Source organism: Mesoplodon densirostris, chromosome 18, assembly GCF_025265405.1.
Source record: "Mesoplodon densirostris isolate mMesDen1 chromosome 18, mMesDen1 primary haplotype, whole genome shotgun sequence".
NCBI classification, from domain to species: Eukaryota; Metazoa; Chordata; class Mammalia; order Artiodactyla; family Ziphiidae; genus Mesoplodon; species Mesoplodon densirostris.
In genome coordinates this window covers 19,191,379-19,208,853 of record NC_082678.1, presented here as the reverse complement: position 1 = coordinate 19,208,853, position 17,475 = coordinate 19,191,379, and the positions used below count along the sequence as shown (strand labels likewise).

The following is a 17,475-nucleotide window of genomic DNA, read 5'->3' as shown; positions in this document are numbered from 1 at the left end:
CTTGAGAGACAAGTGTTGGTAGGAAAGGAAAGGTTGCTTCAGAGGCTGGCAACCGGGGAGAGGGTGGAGTCCTGTCCTAGAACTCCCGATTGCTGTTCAGGGGACAGGGGCTTTTAAAAGGGAGTTTCAGGGTTATATAGGCGGAGGGAGGGAGCAGAACAGCATAGTCAGTTCTGACAGTCATCTTGAAACCAGTAATGTGGTGGTCTGATTAGTGTCATCTTTGTCGTTTTAAGTACGGTTAATCTTTAGTTCCAGGGTTTGTTCCCATTTCTTTGAGGCCAGTTCTCGGAATTGTGTGAAGTGGAGTAGCTTAAGTCATGGCTTCCATTTGGTCATCATGTAGTCATCTTCCTCCACCTGGTGGGGGCTTCAGTAGCTGCAAAACAGCTTACAGGATACGGCTCAGAATGTTATCTATAGCCCTTAAGGACGAACTAAAGGTCCTTGACTATGCTAAGGCCTAAACTATTATTATTTGGTCTCCTTTGTTTTCCTCTATTTCTGCATTTTTTCACTTCTCTGATTAAACTTATTCTTTGGCTAAAGTTTTTCCACAGACAAAAGGCAGGCTGAGGACATGGGGGGCAAGGACCCTAATAGGGTCCTGCTCCGTTTCAAAAGGACCCACGTGGGGGACACAGGGAGCCGACACTTGCGTTCCTGGGGGCCCTTGGTGTGTGGGGGGGAACTGCACCCCTCCGTCAAGTGAAGGGGCATCTGGAGGTGCTTCTGCCCCGACAGCCCCCCATATAGGCGCGCCGGCACCTCTGAGCTCCTAAGGGCCCTAGAGGAGCCCCTCAACGCATCCGCAACCTTCCATGACCGCTTCCATCACGATGCGGATCGCCACCTGCCTGAGACAAGAGGCTTGAAGCGCCCGGCGTAAGCACCCGAAGCAAGCTCAGGGAGCTCAATGACAGCCCCGCCCCTCACCCTCCTCGGCCCGCCCCTTCCGCCCCCTGGGGCGGGGCTAAGCGCGGCTTCCCCCGGAAGTCCGGAACTGAGCCGAAAATTAAGCCCAGCTGGGCGCTGCTCCTCCCTCCTACGGCGCGCAACTGCGTCCTGGCCTCCTGCTCCCCAACTTGGATGTTCACTCCCAACTCTTACGAGGTCCTGAGTCCCACCCCATTTCCCCAGCCCAATTTCAGCTGCAAATTACTGCAGAACCTGAAGCCAGGAAAGGAACCTTACTGCAGAACCTGAAGCCAGGAAAGGAACCTATTTCCCGCTCCGGTCTGCCCCTCTCCGGACCCGGCGAGGCCCAGGTGAGGTTCTCGCCCGCTTTCCAGCCTCACCTTCCACACTCCCCTGCCCGTCCCCCGGGGTTCCTCCGCCGCCCGACCATGGCCCAGAAGCCGAAGGTAGACCCCCACGTCGGCCGGCTGGGATACCTGCAGGCGCTGGTCACGGAATTCCAGGCGACCGAGAGCCAAGGTGAGAGCGGCAGGGTGGGGAGCAGGGTACCAGGCAGGGGTCTGGCCGCGATCGCCGCCCCGGACCTGGCTCCAGTGCCGCTTTTCCACTGCAGACGCCAAGGAGCAAGTACTGGCCAACCTCGCCAACTTCGCCTATGACCCCAGTAACTACCAGTATCTGCGGCAGCTGCAGGTCCTGGATTTATTCCTCGATTCACTGTCGGAGGAGAATGAGACCCTGGTGGAGTTTGCTATTGGTAAGGATGGGGCCGCTCTCCTAGATGCCTGATGGGCTGTAATGAGATAATGAGTTAGAAGTGAGTTGTTGGGAAAGGAATCTCTTAGGCAGTCCCTCAGCTGCGAAGGCAGACTTTCGCGATGTCTGTTTAGCCTCCGCGGTTCACACATCGTCCAGGTCACGGCTCGCCTGAATCAGGTTTGGAACTCCCAGGGCCCCCTCTGCCTGTCTAGCTTCCCTCCCGCTTAGAGGTGAGATCAAAAATGAGGGAATGGATTGAAGCCCCATTGGAGGGAAAAAAGTTGAGTGCCCTTTTAAAACATCTTTGACTTAATGTTTTACCATCGGACTTCCCTGGCGGTCCAGTGGTTAAGACTCCGTGCTTCCACTGCAGGGGGCACGGGTTCAATCCCTGGTTGGAGAACTAAGATCCCACATGCCTTGGGGCACAGCCAAAAAAAAGTTTTACCATCAAGAGAAGTAGCGGTGACTTGGAATGGCTTGTGACTCCTGTAGTTGTTATGGTCTAAGACCTACTGAATTATTCACTGGACAGATATTCATTGGGCGTATATTGTGCGAGCAAGGTATTGTTCTAGATGTTGGAGAGATGGTGAACAAGTTGGGAAAAGGGTCTTTGCCCTCAAGGAATTTACATTCTAGTAGGTGAGACAGACGGTTGACAAACAAGAAAGCTGAGGCTCTGAAAGAAATAAACAGGGTGATGAGAGAAAGCAGGGGAGGGAGGGGCTACTTCTGGTTTGGCCATTATGGGAAGGCACAGCGTGGGCAAAGACTCTAGAGCAGAGCTTCCCTGGTGGTGCAGTGGTTGAGAGTCCGCCTGCCGATGCAGTGGACACGGGTTCGTGCCCCGGTCCGGGAAGATCCCACATGCCACGGAGCGGCTGTGCCCGTGAGCCGTGGCCGCTGAGCCTACGCACCCGGAGCCTGTGCTCCGCAACGGGAGAGGCTGCAACAGTGAGAGGCCCGCGTACCGAAAAAAAAAAAAAAAGGAAAGTCCCAGTGGTGCTTAGAAGCCTATTTTGTTACTCTTGCCGTTTTCTGTTAATGTCTATGGTGCTAAATGGGAAACACTGTCAGTGCTTATTCTGTGCTGGGCTTTGTAGCTTTGAATCTTTTGTCTCTGGTGGCAGGTCTGAGATGGTGATCTCCATGAGATCAGAGTCCCTTGCTTATCTTTGTTATGTCTTGAATGCTCAAGCCTTTTGGCCTGGGACGAGGATGGGGCCGGGGAATGTGCGCAGAGTCCTGGCCATGACTTCGTGCTGCAGCCCTGAGTGCGTTTGGTTCTGGAATAACTGCTGGGTTAGATTGCCCATGGCCATGGTTTGGCCGAACTAAAACCAATGTTGGTTTGTTGCCAAGGAATATAGGGAGTTTGGTAAGACTGGGGCTTTGGGGTCAGGCAGGCCTGGGTTCAAGTCCTCACTCCCCGACTTAACTCTGGGCATGTGATTTCCCTTCTCCCATCATCGGTCAGGTGGGGGAGGATCAGTACCTGCCTCACAGAGTTGTTGAGAGAATTAAATGAGATAAAGTGCTTGCAGCTGCAAGGTCCCCTAGGTATCCAGACCCCTTTGAGGATAAACAGTTCCCGAGTCTCCCAGAGAGGTGAGGTAGGATGGGATAGTGTCTTATCACCCATCTGTTCCAGGGATTCGGTCCTTCTGGAAAAACATCATTGAATGATAGGAAAAGGTATGAAAGTTGATCTTTAGCCTCACAGTGGGTGTCCGGGCAGTAGTAGGAGGAAGTACCACGGGGAGACAGGCACTGGTCAGGCCAGAGCCACCCTCATTTGGGATGGGGGATAGGAAGTGGGTGAATTATCAGGAACCAGATAAAAAGCCAGGATCTCAGTAAATACTTGAATGAGCGAGAGAATTCAGAGCTCATGCCCCAAATAAAAACTCTGGCAGGCTTTGGTATTAATTTAGGAGTGTTGGACTGAAGCACCATTGGTTGATTCTCTGGTGTCTTATATGCTGTGTGTGCACACCTGCACCATTCTGGATGGTGTATGGAGATGTAAAGGAACCAGAAGATAATTCTGTGCTTCCATGAAAACTGGCTGAATCCTAGTATGTCACGGAATACTCGACAGTTTTGTTACTACAACAGAATGCAAGTAGGTGGCCTCCCACGATTCAGGTTAAATCGCTTTCCTCTGTTCTATTTCCTGCAATACCTGTAGCTGCCACCAGATGGTGGTGGTGTACTGAAAAAGGCTGGTAGATGAATCCTGAGCCGCCTCTCTTTGGAAAATAGGATTTAGTAAAATTGAAGATAGGCATGCCGCGTGACCCAGCAGTTAAAATCATAGGGTTAGGTACATGCACGTCCAGACGCTTGCAAAAATGTCACCAGCAGTATTGTCTGTAACAGTCCTAAGCTGGAAACGGTCAACAGTGGAATGAATTATCAATATTGTGGATATTCATACTGCTTAGCAAGGTAAATGAACAATCTACAGCTCCTTGCAATTATCTTAAAAACATAACGTTAAGCAAATGATGCTAGACACATAATAATATGTACAGTGTGATTCCATTTCTATGAAGTCCAAAAAGAGGCAGAACTGAATTATAGTATTTAGGGGTGTGTGTGTAGTAAAAATTTTTTTATTAAAAATTTAAAAGGTCCTGCTTATTAATTTAAAATTATTTTATTGCATTGCTTACAAGTCAGGAAGAGGTTCACCTCTGAGAAGGGGAGAGAGCTGAAACAGGAAAGAACGTGCAGAGGCTTCTGGACTGATGACAGTGTTTCAGTCTTTGACCTCAGTGCTGGTTACGTGGGCACTTGCTTTCTCATTGTTAAACCCTACCTGTATGTGCCAGCCCTTTCTCTGTGTGTGGGTTGAAGATATGCCCTGTGCCAGCCTCCGAGGCTATAAACAAGTGCATACTGGGTTCATATCTACTGTGTGCCAGGGAGGGGTCTTACATTATTTAATTCTCTCTTCGCGTTTTACTGATAAAGAAACCTAGGCTTAGAGAGATGGAGTTGCTTGCTCTGCTCATCCGAGTCCCCTGGGGCATTCCTGGGATTCTAGCTAGATCTGCCCACCACAGAGCCCTCGCTCCATCCTCCGTACTCTCGGGTTCCCCTGTACCTCCTTCTCTCACTGATCATTTAGTGTCCTGGGGTCACACATCTTTCTGCTTAAAAAGAAATTCCTCAGCCATCCACTTGTTACAGGAAAGAGGTGAATTCAAGGTCCTCACCCCACTGCTCCCTTCCACACCAGCTGGGAAGGCTGGCTCCAGGCCCCTCGGCCCTCCCTCCCCGACTGGCAGAGACCAATCCCCCTTCCTCTCAGTTCTAGGCACAAGCAGCGTGTGCGTGTGTGTTTTATTAATTTATGTGACTACATAATTGACTCACATGGTACAGAATTCAAAAGGGTAGGTAATAAACAGTAACTCGGTCTGTAGCCTTTTCTGGAGGTAACCACTGTTACTAGTTTCTTGTGTATCCTCCCAGAGATATTTTAGGGGTTGATAAACAAATACTTATATATTTGTTTGTATACTATGTATACCTTTTTGCGTATCCTACACATGTTGTAATATACTGTATCTATATTCTGTCTTTTTTTTTTTTTTAACTTAGCACCATGTCTTGGCACACCTGCAGTATCAGCCCATAAAGAGCTGCCTGATTCTTTGTAAATGCTGCATGATGTCCACTGCGTGAAGGGACTAACATTTAGCCGGCCCCTGAGGATGGCCATTTGGGTTGTTTCCATTTTGCTCTCATGAGCAGTGTGACAGTGGGTACCCTTATTTGTATGTCATTTCTTACTTGTGGGAGCGTACCTGTAGGATAAAATTTTAGAACTGAAATATAGGTCAGAAGTGTGAAAAGACATGATTTTTAAAAATTTAATTTGTTTTTTTTAACTTATACAAAACATGTCTGTTTAAGTCAAAACTGTATTACCAGTATGGTCTCACTACCATTCCTATCCCTTCCACCCTGTTCCCCCCTCATATGGAACCAGCAAATGTGAGCATATACATATATGTATATTTGTCTCCTACCTTCTTACATATAATAGTGGCTTTCTCTATATGCTGTTCTGTCCCTTGAATGTCTGTCCTGAAATTTCAGAGAGAACCATCTTCAAGATACTGAAGTAAAACCCAAGAACAAATAGCCTCCAGTGAAGATTTTGACCTGGGATTGACCACGGCCAGCCCAGTACCCTGGGGCGGGCGGGTCCTCGGGCGGATCCTCAGATGTAACGGTCTTGAGCCACTGTCTCCAAGGACTTGCCCAGCCCTCTCAGGCACCAGGTGCTGGCTAAGCACTTGTCAGCATGACCTCATTTAATCCCCAGGACAATACTTAGACCCTCCTGTCGCTTCCAGCACCAATGCCCTACTTGCTCTGTGACCTGAGATCCCCTACCTGCCCTCTCTGACCCGCCAGCTTTCTCATCCCAGACAGCACTAGGGTTTTCTCTTTTGTCTCTCCCGAGGGTTTCTGTGGCTCCCCACACCTAGAAGGGCCCTGCCTTTGCCTCTTGTTCTCTTTCTCTTTATCTTGCCAGGTTTGTCCAAAATATGTTCATCCGCCAGTCAGAACTTGTTCTCCTTTTTGTCTGGTAACCAGTTTTTAAATTGCAGCAGGATCAGCATACAGTGAAATGCACATAGCTTAAGTGTCAGTCTGATGATTTTTTTTTTTTTTTTTTTTTTTTTGGTTACGCGGGCCTCTCACTGTTGGGGCCTCTCCCCTTGCGGAGCACAGGCTCCGGACGAACAGGCTCAGCGGCCATGGCTCACAGGCCCAGCCGCTCCGCAGCATGTGGGATCTTCCCAGACTGGGGCACGAACCCGTGTCCCCTGCATCGGCAGGTGGACTCTCAACCACTGCGCCACCAGGGAAGCCCAAAGGGTTTCTTTTTTTTTTTTTTTTTTTTTGCGGTACACAGGTCTCTCACTGTTGTGGCCTCTCCCGCTGCAGAGCACAGCTCCGGACACGCAGGCTCAGCAGCCATGGCTCACGGGCCCAGCCGCTCCACGGCATGTAGGATCTTCCAGGACCGGGGCACGAACCCATGTCCCCTGCATCGGCAGGCAGACTCTCAACCAGTGCGCCACCAGGGAAGCCCTGAGGAATTTTTAAATTCATTAAGGTATATGTACATCAATATAACTAGCACTTAAATCAAGATACAGAATGTTTTCATCTCCCCAAAAAGGTCCCTCGTACCCTCGGCCAGTTAGTGTCTTCCACCCTGAGGTAACCATTATTCTAACCTCTATCCCCATGGATCAGTTTTGCCTGTTCTTGACCTTCATGTAAAAGGAATCATACAGGATATAGTATCTGGTTTCTTTCACTCAGCATAATGTTTCTGAGATTCATCCAAATTGTTACAGTATCATTAGTTCATGTCTTTATATGAATAGGCCGCAATTTGTTCATCCATTCACCCGCTGATGGAGATTTGAGCTGTTTCTAGTTTGGAACCTTTATGAATAAAGCTGTTGTGATAATTTTTGTACAAGTTTTCTTGTATACATAGGTACTCATTTCTCTCAGGTAGACTCCTTGTATACATATGTGCTCATTTTTCTCAGATAGATTTGGGTAGGAGTGGAATTGCTGAGTCGTAGGGTAGATGTATGTTTAACTGTGTTAGAAGCTGCCAGATAGCTTTCCACCGTAATCACGATGTTACACTCCTCACCACCAGCATATGAGAGTTCCAGTGGCACTCCCTCCCCGCCAACACTTAGGATCATCAGTCTTTTTTTGTTTTAGCCATTATGATAGGTGTGTAGTGGCCTCTTATTGTGGTTTTAATTTTCATTTCTCTGATAAGGAATGTTGAGCACATTTTCATATATTGACCCTTTTGTGCAGAGTTTATCGAAGTCTTTTGCTCATTTTTTAAATTGTGTTGTTCATCTTTTACTGATACGTAGGAATTCTTTATATATTCTGGATATGAGTCCTCTGTCAGAATCTATGAATATTTTCTTCTTTTGCTTTTTTACTTTTTCTTTTTTTCTACTTTGGTATGAAGAAAAGAAGTGAAGGTGGTGAGGGGAGGGCCTCTTGGGGAGAGGGACTGATTAGGGTGGTCATGGAAGGCTCTTAGAAGAGGTGACATCATTTATTGATTGATCGATTGATTGATTGATTGATTGCTGCATTGGGTCTTCGTTGCTGCGCGTGGGCTTTCTCTAGTTGTGGTGAGCGGGGACTACTCTTCGTTGCAGCACGCGGGCTTCTCATTGCAGTGGCTTCTCTTGTTGCAGGGCACGGCCTCTAGGCACGCGGCTTCAGTAGTTGTGGCACGCAGGCTCAGTAGTTGTGCCACAGCATTTCTACTTGTCCCTGCTCCTGGCTGAGCCTGGCATCTGCCCATGGTAGGATTAGTTGTCCTTGTGGTTTCTGAAGGGACACCCTTTCCCATGGGAGTAGCAAAGGGCTCCCCATCTTCTGGGACTTTGGTCAAGTTACTCAACAGCCTCAGCTTCTTTCCCTTAAATGGGGGTGGTGGTAACTCTTCGTGGGGTTCAGTCATGTTCCCAGCATGTGTCCAGCGAGAATCCTCAGTTGCAGGCTCCAGAAATACAGAGGTAAATCACTACCCTGTGGTGCCCAGTGATGGGGGGACGGCAACTAAAGAAGGTAGTCAGCAGGAAGACCCCAGGTTGTGCTAAGGGCTCCACTGGGGTGAATGGGTGCTGAGGTAGACACTGGGAGGGACCTCTCCATCGGTGCCTGGAGTCTGCCCCCTGCTGCCCATCTTCCTCGGTTCAGGAGCACCACTCAGCCTCTTCCGTCCCTCAGAACTGCAGATGTCCAAGGTGCGCAGGGTCCCAGGGAGCCATTCCATCCAGCCTCCTGACCCTCTGCAGTGCAACCCTTTTCCCCTGCTCACTGCTTTAAAATCCTTCCAGCAAATATTTGCGGAGCGCCCCCTGTGGCAGAAACCCAGGAAGTCTTGGGAATAAGACAGCCTAGGTCTTTTTTTTCTTTTTTTAAAATAATTAATTAATTAATTTGGCTGCGGCGGGTCTTAGTTGCGGCATGGGGGCTCTTCGTTTTTGCGTGCGGGATCTTTAGTTACGGTGTGCGGGCTCTTAGTTGCAGCATGTGGGATCTAGTTCCCTGACCAGGCATCAAACCCAGGCCCCCTGCATTGGGAACGTGGAGTCTTAACCACTGGACCACCAGGGAAATCCCAAGACAGCCTAGGTCTTGACCTCATGGCACAGTACCTTCTAGTGGGGCTCAGCGGTCAGTGAGCAAGAAAATTCCACGAAGATTTCTCAAAGTTCTAAGCATATGAAGAAAATGAGACAGGGTGATGAGGGAAGTGCCTGGATGTGGCAGGGAGTGGCTAATGGGGTACTCCAGGGAAACCACACTGGCCAGGGAGCAGTGACGTGCTGGTTACTAGCAAGAGGGTGGCACCATGCAAGGATCTCAGAAGGGAGTTTGGATTTTATTCCAAGTGCAGTGGGAAGTCCTTGGAGGCTGAATGGGTAAAATGTCTCCCTACCCAGGTACTGCTAGGGAAGGGGTGGCTCTACCTACCTGGAGTTGGCGGAGATCCTTGCCAGGCCTGCCCCACTTCCCTGCACCTGTCCCCTCTTGCTGGGAAAGAGGTCCTAGTTGGGTTTTGCCGGTCGGTGGGGGAAGGTCCCCTCTTTGCTTGTTTCTAGAGATGACTGGGAAGTGGGTGGGCTGTAACTCACTCCTGATTGGACACTCAGGACTGGTCGGCCATGTTATGCAAATGAGCTAGAAGTTCGTTCTCTACTTGGAGTAGGAACCTAAGGGTGAGGGTGCCCTGATGGCAGGAAGCTCACTCAGGACCCACGAAAATCAGCTTCCCACATCGAGTGCTTCAGGCCTGACGGGAGAGAATGAGGGGTCCGGGCATCTTACCTGAGCAGTGGTTCTTAGATCCAGGACCACGGGTCTCTCACTCTGTCCTTTTCTTTTGTCCCCCAGATTCCTACTAATAGTGATGAGGGAATGATGCTGAAATGCTTTAAACTCTCAATTATGCTGTTTCCATAAAGTGGTGGACTGCACAGCTATTAAATGATGCCATGATTGTAGATTTATTGGCATGGAGAGATGTTCACAGGACATGGTTAAAGGAAAACAGCTGGCTTACAGAATAAGAGTATCACATTGTTATTAAATATTTATATGTAGTCACATATTTAAAAATTGTGGGATGAAAAACATGTTAAATGGGTGGTAGGATTAAGATGGTTTATATATATATATATTTTTTTTTTGTGGTACGCGGGCCTCTCACTGTTGTGACCTCTCCCGTTGTGGAGCGCAGGCTCCAGACGCACTGGCTCAGTGGCCATGGCTCACGGGCCCAGCCGCTCTGCAGCATGTGGGACCTTCCCGGACAGGGGCACGAACCCGTGTCCCCTGCATCGGCAGGCGGACTCCCAACCACTGCGCCACCAGGGAAGCCCAAGATGGTTTATATTTTGACTTCTAATATTTTTGACAGCTTTATCGAGGTATAATTGACACATAAGTTTTACATACTTAAAGAATATAACTTGATAAGTTTTGACATATGTATATACCTGTGAAACCATCACCTTACCTATATTTCTTTTTTTTTTTTACATCTTTATTGGAGTATAATTGCTTTACATTGGTGTGCTAGTTTCTGCTTTATAACAAAGTGAATCAGTTATACGTATACATATGTTCCCATATCTCTTCCCTCTTGCGTCTCCCTCCCTCCCACCCTCCCTATCCCACCCCTTACCTATATTTCTTAATTCTTCTAAAGTGATGATACACTGTGGGTTTTGTTTATGTTTTCTACTTAAAAAAAAAAAAAAGGAAAGCCTATCAGTCATTGAGATGGCTGAACCAAGAGGGAAAGGGATCAGTGCCCACTTCCAGAAGGCTGGGCAGCGGAGGTCAGGCAGGCCTTTCTGGAATCTTGAAAGGGAGGGCTGGAGATCAGAATAGACTTCAGATCCCTTGTCCCTGGGCCACCTTCTCAGGCCTGGACCTTCCCTGGGACTCAGTGGGCAGAGGAAAGATGGAAGGAGGCCCAGGGCTAAGGCATCCAGACTCACCTTGCTCTTCCCCAGGAGGCCTCTGCAACCTGTGCTCAGACAGGGCCAACAAGGAGCACATCCTGCAGACTGGGGGCGTCCCACTCATCATCAACTGCCTGTCCAGTCCCAACGAGGAGACCGTGCTGTCTGCCGTCACCACGATCATGTACCTGAGCTCGCCGGGCTCCAGCTCCCACCCTGAGCTGACTGCCATCCCCGTGATCCAGTGCATGCTGCGCTTCTCCCTCTCAGCCAACGCGAGGCTCCGGAACCTGGCCCAGATCTTCCTGGAAGACTTCTGTTCCCCCAGCCAGGTGGCCGAAGCCCGCAGCTGGGGGGCTCACTCTGCTCTGGGGATCCCACTGCCAAGGACTGAGGCCCCGCAGCAGCCCTGATCCAAGGAGCCCTCAGGCCGCAGCACTGGCACTGCCAGAGACAAGACCAAAATCCCGGCGGGGACTCAGGAAGTGGGAGCAGCGAAGCTCCCACTGTGCACATTCTCCCCAAATGGTGCTTTGTCAGCCACTTTAAAGGCGAGTTTTCTGTGTGACAGATGTTTACACCGTGATGAAAGGCACCAGGAGATGAGTGAGGAAGCCAGACTTTGAGACACGTGGAGAAGGAAATCGAAGGGTGCCGTTTTGACACGCTGCCGCTCTCAACCAGCTAGAGGCGAAGGTCCTGCCTCCTGGCCTACCCCGCCACCAAGCTGTCACCCTCGTGTGAGAAGCAACAGGTCCCTAGACCCAGAGGCTCTACAGATGGTGTTTCTCCTGAGGAACAGCTGGGCCTGGGGCTTAGGAGAATTGCCTGAGCTTGAGGAAATAGGCATCATCCCTTAACAGAAGTGTCGGGAGTAATTCTGAGAAATAGAAATGAGAAGCCTTGTTGTTAAAAGTATTTCGGGGCCCTGGGAAGCTGGGGAAGTGTTGTGTCCACTGCTGTGGAGGCTGGGTACCTGTCCTGCAAGCTCTCCAGGCTGGGTGTTGGGCATGGTGGATGCTGGCCTGGAGAACTCTGTGGCCCAGGATTAACTGTTTATCCACACAGGCCTATCAGCCAGGCACCATGTTAGGGCTTCAAAGATGAAGACGTGGTCCCTGATCTTGAGTGTCGCAGGCCAGTGACTGTTAACATGGCCATCAGGCATTAAGACGGAGGCCATGAGGGTAATGACACATTAGAATACAGGCACAAACTCTTCGAGCTGTTGTCTTTTCCCTTCACCACCCCATGGTACCTGCCTGGAAGCCCTGGCCTGCCTTCTCTGCCATCAGGGTTAGTGAGCGGGGGCAGTCCCTGTCCCTGGAAATCTGTCTCTGGCTGGCTTCAGGGATACAAGAGAGGTGCTCAAGGGAGATGGGACCAGATACTGACAGCAAGCGCATGGCTCAGAGTCTAGTGTCGGCTGCTCAGCACAGGGGAAGGGGTGTGGGCCCCCCTTGGAAAGGTGGGGTTCAGGAGCAGTGGAAGGTCCTGGCCTCCCTTAAGGATGACCTCTTTTTTTTTTCTTTTTTAAAATTTTATTTATTTTTGGCCGCGTTGGGTCTTTGTTGCTGCGCATGGGCTTTCTCTGGTTGCAGTGAGCGGGGGCTACTCTTCATTGGGGTGCACAGGCTTCTCATTGCAGTGGCTTCTCTTGTTGCAGAGCACAGGCTCTAGGGCGCGCAGGCTTCAGTAGTTGTGGCACGTGGGCTCAGTAGTTGTGGCTTGCGGGCTCCGTAGTTGTGGTTCGCGGGCTCTAGAGCACAGGCTCAGTAGTTGTGGCGTGTGAGCTCAGTAGTTGTGGCTCGCGGGCTCTAGAGCACAGGCTCAGTAGTTGTGGCGCAGTTGCTCCGTGGCATGTGGGATCTTCCCGGACCAGGGATCAAGCCCGTGTCCCCTGCACTGGCAGGCAGATTCTTAACCACTGTGCCACCAGGGAAGCCCAAGGATGGCCTCTTACATGGCCAAGGAAAGGCAGATTCGAGAGGAATGGTTTCCAGGTGGATGTAGAGGTGGGCAGACCATGGAACTAATGGACTAAGGAGACGAGAGGGAGGGAGGCGAAGGCCTCCTCGTTGGCGCCTGTCCCTTCGCTTCCCCCAAATAAAAGGCCTTAAGAGAGCAGTGAGCCAAAGTGTTTTATTAAAAAGGTTCCTGATTTTCCCACCATGTTTCCAGGCCAGCTCTGCCAGGAGGGTTCAGGTGGCTGGCACAGTGCTGAGGGGTCATTGCAATGCTGCTGCCCTGTCGCTCAGTTCTGCCCGGGTTCCCTGCTGGTCTGCCTTCCCTTCCTTCAGCTACTGTCCACGGCCATGGCCCCTCGCCTTATTGCTGGGGCAGCCCCAGGCCGGTTCGGTCCCGCTGCAGGGCTCCCCGCTTGCTGTCTATAATCTCCTTCCAGTTGTCCCTCCAGGAGAGCAGCCGTCTCCGTGGGGGGGGCAGGGGCAGGTGCTGGTTGTGGCAGCAGGTGAACAAGATGTGCTCCCAGCTTGGGGTCTCCTCTTGGCCTGGGACGGGACACGGGAGGAAGGCAGGGAATCACTCTGTAATCTGGTTATTTTTACTCCCTCTCCCTAATCCCAGCAGGCTAGATGCCTGGAGGTTGCTAGGGAAAAGGGCTCCCACCTTGAATGGTGTCCTTGTCATCAATGAGCAGGTCCCCCAAGACCACCGTCTTGTCCCTCGTCAAGATAATGCGCTCCACAAACTGGGGCCCCAGGTGCTTCTCCACCCAGCGGTACTGTGAGGTGGGCATAGGTGGGTCAGTAGGGCCTGATGGGCCCTTGAATTCAGGGCCAGTGAGCAAGTAGGTGTGAGGGAGGGTCTACAGCAGCTCATGAGAGATATGGCTCCCCTCTACCCCCCCCCCCCACCGCCCGACTGTCTCTGTTTCTGCCACTTTCTTTAAAAGATCAGGACTTAGGAGCCTAAGTCTGCGGGTGAAGTGCTGGGGCAGCCGCACCTTCTCAGGCACACAGTGGTCATACTTCTTCAGAGGGCTGGTGCAGATGAAGACCTCGGTGCTGCCGGGAGGCGGGGGGGGGGGGTGGTGGGGGTGGGGCGCGGTTAGACAGGGTGGTGCCAGCCCCTGCTCCTCACCCCCCGCCCTCCCCGCCCTTCCTCACTCCTGCATGTCATTCATCTCCCGCATTGCTTCCAAGGCTCCAGGGATGGGCTCCAAGTCTAGGAAAAAGCCTGGGGCTTCATACACACTGGCCACTTTGTCCTGAAAGATACAGTGTTCCTGTCCTGGCTCTGATCCCAGCAGACCTCTCCAGCCCCAGCGAGGACTCTCAAAGTGAAGTTCCTGGGGGACTTCGGTCCCCAAATCAGAGTCTCAGGTAGAGGACTTTGTTCAGGGGTAAGTACTCCCCCAGGCTGTCTAGTCCCGAGGTGAACTGTGGATTCTGAAGTGAGAGCTTTGTTAATTTTAAACAGGAAGGTGTCACTGGACATGGAGCAGAGACAGTCCTGACCCAAGGGGAGATCTCCCCGCTCCCAGGTGTCCTGTGGGGTCGGGGCTCCCCGCTCCAGGGCGGCCCCGCACCGCCCCCCGCCCCAACACACACTCCCTACCGCCAGGTCCGGGCGCAGGGCTCGGTACTGCTCGCAGGCGAGGAAGCCGCGGCGCTCCTGCAGCGGCACGTGCGGCTCCCCGGGGAAGCTTCGGCGGAAGCCCCGCAGGAGGCCGGCTTCGAAATCGGCCAGAACGCCGTCCATGTCCACCAGCACCCGCACTGGCCGCCCGCGCCGCGCAGCCATCCGCATCGCCATCGCTGCGAGGCAGGGGGCCCGGCGGCGGAAACGTGGCCCCGGGAGACGCCGCGCGGAGCTGGGCGAGGGGACTGCAGCTTCCGGAGCCGTGGGGTGGGCGGGCCCGACCGCGGCTGCTTTGCATGGGCGCCGGGGTGCCCCGCCCCGCGGAACTGCGAGGCCTTCCCCCGTTTCGGGGGGGCCGGCGTGGCGATGGCTTGGGCTGCTTTTCTGGTCTGAGGAGGCACCTACGTGCACATTAGCAGCCTTCCACGCTGTAGCAGACGTCCTCGCTCACCCCGAATGTTACTCGGGGCAGAACTTCCAGGGGCCCGACAGGAGGGACTATCCTAAATGCTGGGAAGCGTCGTCTAACAAGGAGTCAAGCCTCCCTAAACCTGAGACTCCATACCTGCTCACCCTGCTGTGGGGACCCGGAGCAGCGCTTCCGCCCCGTCAAGGCAGCACCAACCCAAGGCCCGAATCACGGGGACTCCCAGGAACCGTCTGAAGTGAATGAATCTGCTGAAGACAACTGGTTCGTGTGAGCAGAGCTCCTCAAAGACGAATTCATAAACCAGAGTTGGCTTGAAACATGGGAGCATCTGCTTTAAACATCCAGTTCCACCTGGAAGAGGCGATTTTTCCACCAGGCTCAGGTAATCGGGGCTATCCTTTTTGTGGAACTGACAAGTCTCTACAATCGGCAGTTCCATCCTCCTCTAGAAAATGCTTAGCATTGCTAAGTTTTGTTGACTCTCCTTTTTGTAGATTTCACGCAATTTCCTGACTACATGTAAATATATTTACCTACAAACTAGATTCAGATTTGAGTGAGTGACCCATCTTCCTGTAGTTCCCCACCTCAGCACCCCAATACGTCTAAACCCAATGGAACAGAAACACTAGGAAGGGGAGCCTGGCGATCTAATTTTAAAATGCTAAAGAGGTAGAACGGACATCAGCAATAAACACCAAGCCACTTAAAACACATAACTGTGTAAAAAGTCCACACTGTCAACAAAATGCTGATTCTTCTGCCATCATCATCATTTTAAGATCATTCAACTTCATCTTCTAAACCCTAAGCTTTCTAAGTGGAAAATTCAACACTCTTAGCAAACATGTTTACATAGAATTTTCTAAAATCTGTAATAGTACCAAAATGACTGGCAGAACACCTTTAGGCTAGGCACTTACCTTCACAGAATAAACAACTAAAGCCAAGTTACAAGTTGTGACACAAATCAGGGACCTCTCTTGCCCAGGAGCTCCACCATTACTGAGAGAGAAGGGTGCAGGTTCCCTATCTCTGGTCATGACAAACCGTAACTCAGGTGATTGGTAGGGCTCACCTGTTCTGGTGAACCTGGAAAGACTGCGTAGCACAGCTGTCGATTCTCCATTTTGCAAATACTTTACACAGTAAGGGAGAAACACTTAACACCTCCACAACCTATGGTCACCCTTATTCTTCCCAAAGAGATGCCCAGTAAGTCAGAATAGCTGGTGGTTACACACTAGGTTTGAGTCATTTCAGTCATGGGAAGGTTTTTAGAGGTGACCTCATTGAAAAGTCTTACTTTTAAGTTAGGAAACTGAGCTCCCAAATGACAAGCCCAAGGAACATAGCTGGTCGGTAGCACAGCTAGACCTAAAAAGCCGATTTACAGTGCCCAAGTTGGACATTTAATATAGCATGTTGATCTGGAACTTTCTGCCTAGAACCCAGTGATCTTTCTCCCATCTTCTGTCTCCTGTATCACTTGAGAGGACTCAGATGACCCTGTCCCCTTCTATCTACGTGGACCCTTCCTTTCTTTGGAGCCTTCTTCTCTGACCACCCACCATTGAGAAGCACCCTACAGGCATGAGAGGACTTGAAATTTTGAATGTTATCACCCAGCACAGGAGGGTATGTGGTAGAAGAGTGTAAAGTGTATTGGCTAATAGTTATTTTGGATACCAATTATCCATATTATTCCTGTATTTTATTACCAGATAGCCATTAATTTTCATTTTGGCATCTGAACTCATGCTCTCTGACTTTAAACCTGCTTTTAGAGAGAAGCCCACTTCTCTCTGGGCCTTCGTTAGTGTGTTTTAACTTCAATGGCTCACCAAATCATTGGGCAACAAGGTTGATAGTAACAACTAAGCAGGTGGAACTCCTGAAACAATCTCAAAAAGATGACACAGGACACAGTGTTTCAAAATTTGTACATTGTTTACTTTAAGCAACAGTCCAGGATTGTGAAGTACAACACACATTTTAAGGATGAGACTTTCTTTCATGGTCAAGCACCAGCATCATGCACACAGCTTCAAGTTATCTAAGAAGAGCACTGCCCCCGGGGCGGGGGGTGGTGGTGGATCCCTTCACCAGGAAGTCCCACTTCCATGTGGTCCCCACCCCTGCTTCACCACCTGGAATTCGTCAGTCTGAGTGTACAGCGAAGCCTTCCTCTGCATGGGAGCAGCAGGCTTTGCTCAGCCAGTCAAGTTAGTATCTGGCTTAAATATTTCTTAAGGTTCAGAAATAAAAGGCAGTTGTTTTTTTTGTTTGTTTTTTTTTTGCTTTGCAGGCAGCAAGGCATGGGGCGCAGGCCTCTGTCGCTCCATATGGCACAGGAAGATGCTTTTTGCAACGGGCACTGACAAGTTAGGGCAACACCAGGTAGGTTCAGCATCAAGACAACCTTGTTTGGGGCCTGAAGGGACAGCGCCTGTGGACTGTTTACTGGTCTGTCCGATCCAGGCTTGGTAAACCCTAGTAAAGCTGACAAGAAAAGGGTTTTAAAAACCTCAGTACAAAAGATCCTCTAACACATTTGAAACCAATTTATCTGTTCTTAAAAACACGGTACTAAGTGTCACAAAGCTTTCCCTCCAATCTACTACTAGAAAACACTCATGCCAAGGCCTATAGACCCAGAGGAATCAGGACAGACAGAGAACCTGTTCTTCCAAAAAAAAAAAA

General features: G+C 50.7%; 2 protein-coding genes across 6 annotated transcripts; one reads left to right on the top strand and one right to left on the bottom strand.

Annotated features, from left to right (window-relative positions):
* The first annotated feature begins 652 nt into the window (after positions 1-652).
* Positions 653-17,371, top strand: ARMC7 (armadillo repeat containing 7). Of its 5 annotated transcripts, XR_009530394.1 has the most exons (4): positions 653-1,437; positions 1,532-1,675; positions 10,791-15,154; positions 16,221-17,371. XR_009530394.1 is itself a non-coding variant. In XM_060081556.1 (3 exons), exons 1-3 carry the CDS (start codon positions 1,347-1,349, stop codon positions 11,150-11,152), a joined length of 597 nt encoding a protein of 198 aa, XP_059937539.1. In that variant the 5' UTR covers positions 653-1,346; the 3' UTR covers positions 11,153-17,371. The 5 variants fall into 5 exon arrangements, 4 of the variants coding, with proteins under 4 accessions (XP_059937539.1, XP_059937542.1, XP_059937541.1 ...); XM_060081556.1 differs by having other exon boundaries at positions 10,791-17,371; XM_060081559.1 differs by lacking the exon at positions 16,221-17,371 and having other exon boundaries at positions 1,532-1,611; positions 10,791-10,931.
* Positions 12,868-14,612, bottom strand: NT5C (5', 3'-nucleotidase, cytosolic). Its single transcript, XM_060081555.1, has 5 exons — positions 14,319-14,612; positions 13,868-13,968; positions 13,705-13,765; positions 13,368-13,482; positions 12,868-13,249 (listed from the first exon to the last, which is right to left on the bottom strand). Exons 1-5 carry the CDS (start codon positions 14,514-14,516, stop codon positions 13,068-13,070), a joined length of 657 nt encoding a protein of 218 aa, XP_059937538.1. The 5' UTR covers positions 14,517-14,612; the 3' UTR covers positions 12,868-13,067.
* Positions 17,372-17,475: the final 104 nt, after the last annotated feature.